General features: G+C 35.6%; 1 protein-coding gene across 1 annotated transcript in view; it reads right to left on the bottom strand.

Moving 5' to 3' along the window:
- Positions 1–2,500, bottom strand: part of naaladl1 (N-acetylated alpha-linked acidic dipeptidase like 1) — a 42,595-nt gene that overhangs the window by 9,264 nt on the left and 30,831 nt on the right. Inside the window, exon 15 of the mRNA XM_062049523.1 lies at positions 455–535. Within this exon, the coding sequence (XP_061905507.1) occupies positions 455–535 (81 nt within the window). The remainder of the gene's footprint in view (positions 1–454; positions 536–2,500) is intronic.

Below are 2,500 nucleotides of genomic sequence, written 5' to 3'. Positions count from 1 at the left end.
ATATATATATATATATATATATATATATATATTATATATATATATATATATATATATTATATATATATATATATATATATATAAATATATAAAATCATAATTTTTAGGTTTGAACATATAAAATTAGCTGAAAAGCTACTAAAATGTTGGGATGCTAATTTATAGAGGTTGGCGTACTTCCAGATAACGGTTAGTATCAAAAATCCTCATTTTTAGGTTTCAACATATAAAATTAGCCGAAAAGCTACTAAAAATGTTAGGATGCTAATGTTAGCATGCTACATTAGCATGCTAATAGGAGAGGTTGGTGTACTTCCCAGATAGCGGCTAGTATCAAAAATCATAATTTTTAGGTTTCAACATATAACATTTGCTGAAAAGCTACTAAAAATGTTAGGATGCTAGTGTTAGCATGCCAACATTAGCATACATCTCCATTGTTATATTTCATCACCAGATCGATGAATCTTGAGGCGTAGTCAAAAGTGTCGTACGCTGTGTGGTACGCAGGGTAAATCCTGGCTTTGGTTTTTGTCTGCGTGAAGAAGAAAAAAATATCACGTAGCAGAAATGATATCAAGCTAGACAAGATCATATGATGGAAGTATAGCATCAATAGGCAGGATATAGTATCAAAATAAAATTCAACACAATTAAACACAAATACTGTATTGACAAGAATTATGAGTATTGTACGTTACATTAATAATGAAAAAAATAATAAAATAAATTAAGTTCAGGCAATATATGCCAAGAATTATTGGGAATGTGTTTTAAATGTTCTTTTATTGTGGGCTTCTCTGCTTAGGCTGCAGCCCCCGCGACCCACCTTGGATAAGCGGAAGAAGATGGATGGATATTGTAATAAAAATGAATTCAATGAATATTTGACAAGTATAATCAGTAATGTACTTAAAATGTTGTGAAGCAAAAGAAAAAATAAATACATGAATTTAATTTAAACAATTATAATTGAGAATGTACATTCAATGTTCAATAATAATTTGATTGAATATTTGACAAACAATTAAAATTACACTTTAAATTAAAAAAAAATGACAAAACTACTCTAAATAATTATTGACAAGTATATTAAATCTTTAATAACAATACAAATCAAATACAATTGTTTTTATAAAAACATTCCGCACAAAAACACCTAATTTTAATACTATTATTCTTAGAACTTTAATAAATTTGATGAATGTTTTAGACCAAAAAAAAGTTATGGAAATAAATTGTTTTCATATTTAATTTGTCTCAACAACAATTTGCAAAACTTTCCTGATCAATAATTTTAGGTCAATCCATTTTTGACAAGCGTGATTAGAAATTACATTTGCAATTAGATAAAAATGACAAAAATACATAAAATTGTATTTGAAAAGGTATATGAAAAAGATTAAAATTAAACAAACATTTTTAAATTGGGGGCCCGATGCAGAATTTAATCGGGATCTTCCACATTACAAAGAAAATGTGTAAACAATTTTTTTTGTGTGAAACGATTTTAATGCTATTTGACTTAACTTTAATGAAATGTGATGCATGTTTTTGAAAAAATAATGGGAAAGAAATTGTTCAATATTTAGCTTTTTTAGAACAAAAATGTGCTAAACTTTGCTGTAACATCTCCTGCCAGGATCAATGAACTTAATTTTGTTCTCTGTAAAATGTATCAAGTAAAAAAAAAAATTAAAATAAATAATATATCGAAGACTTCTATGGAAATACAAGAACCGAGACTCAGATTTCCCTCGCCCGGACGCGGGTCACCGGGGCCCCCCCTCTGGAGCCAGGCCCAGAGTTGGGGCAAGATGGCGAGCGCGCTGGTGGCCGGGCCTGTCCCCATGGGGACAGGCTCAGAGTACCCACCCTTTTTGGATTCACTCGAAGGAGTACTTGAGAGTGCTCCCCCGGGTGATTCTCTCGTTCTGCTGGGGGACTTCAACGCTCATGTTGGCAACGACAGTGAAATCTGGAGAGGCGTGATTGGGAAGAATGGCCGCCCGGATCTGAACCCGAGTGGTGTTTTGTTATTGGACTTTTGTGCCCGTCACAGATTGTCCATAACGAACACCATGTTCAAGCATAAGGGTGTCCATATGTGCACTTGGCACCAGGACACCCTAGGCCGCAGTTCCATGATCGACTTTGTAGTTGTGTAATTGATTTGCGGCCTCATGTTTTGGACACTCTGGTAAAAAGAAGGGGCGGAGCTTTCTATCGATCACCACCTGGTGGTGAGTTGGCTGCGATGGTGGGGGAGGATGCCGGACAGACCTGGCAGGCCCAAACGCATTGTGAGGGTTTGCTGGTAAAGTCTGGCAGAGTCTCCTGTTAGAGAGAGTTTCAATTCCCACCTCCGGCAGAACTTTGAACATGTCACGAGGGAGGTGCTGGACATTGAGTCCGAGTGGACCATGTTCCGCACCTCTATTGTCGAGGCGGCTGATTGGAGCTGTGGCCGCAAGGTAGTTGGTGCCTGTTGTGGCGGTAA

This window comes from Entelurus aequoreus, linkage group LG06, assembly GCF_033978785.1.
Source record: "Entelurus aequoreus isolate RoL-2023_Sb linkage group LG06, RoL_Eaeq_v1.1, whole genome shotgun sequence".
Classification (NCBI taxonomy): Eukaryota; Metazoa; Chordata; class Actinopteri; order Syngnathiformes; family Syngnathidae; genus Entelurus; species Entelurus aequoreus.
This window is presented reverse-complemented; position numbering and strand designations above follow the sequence as displayed.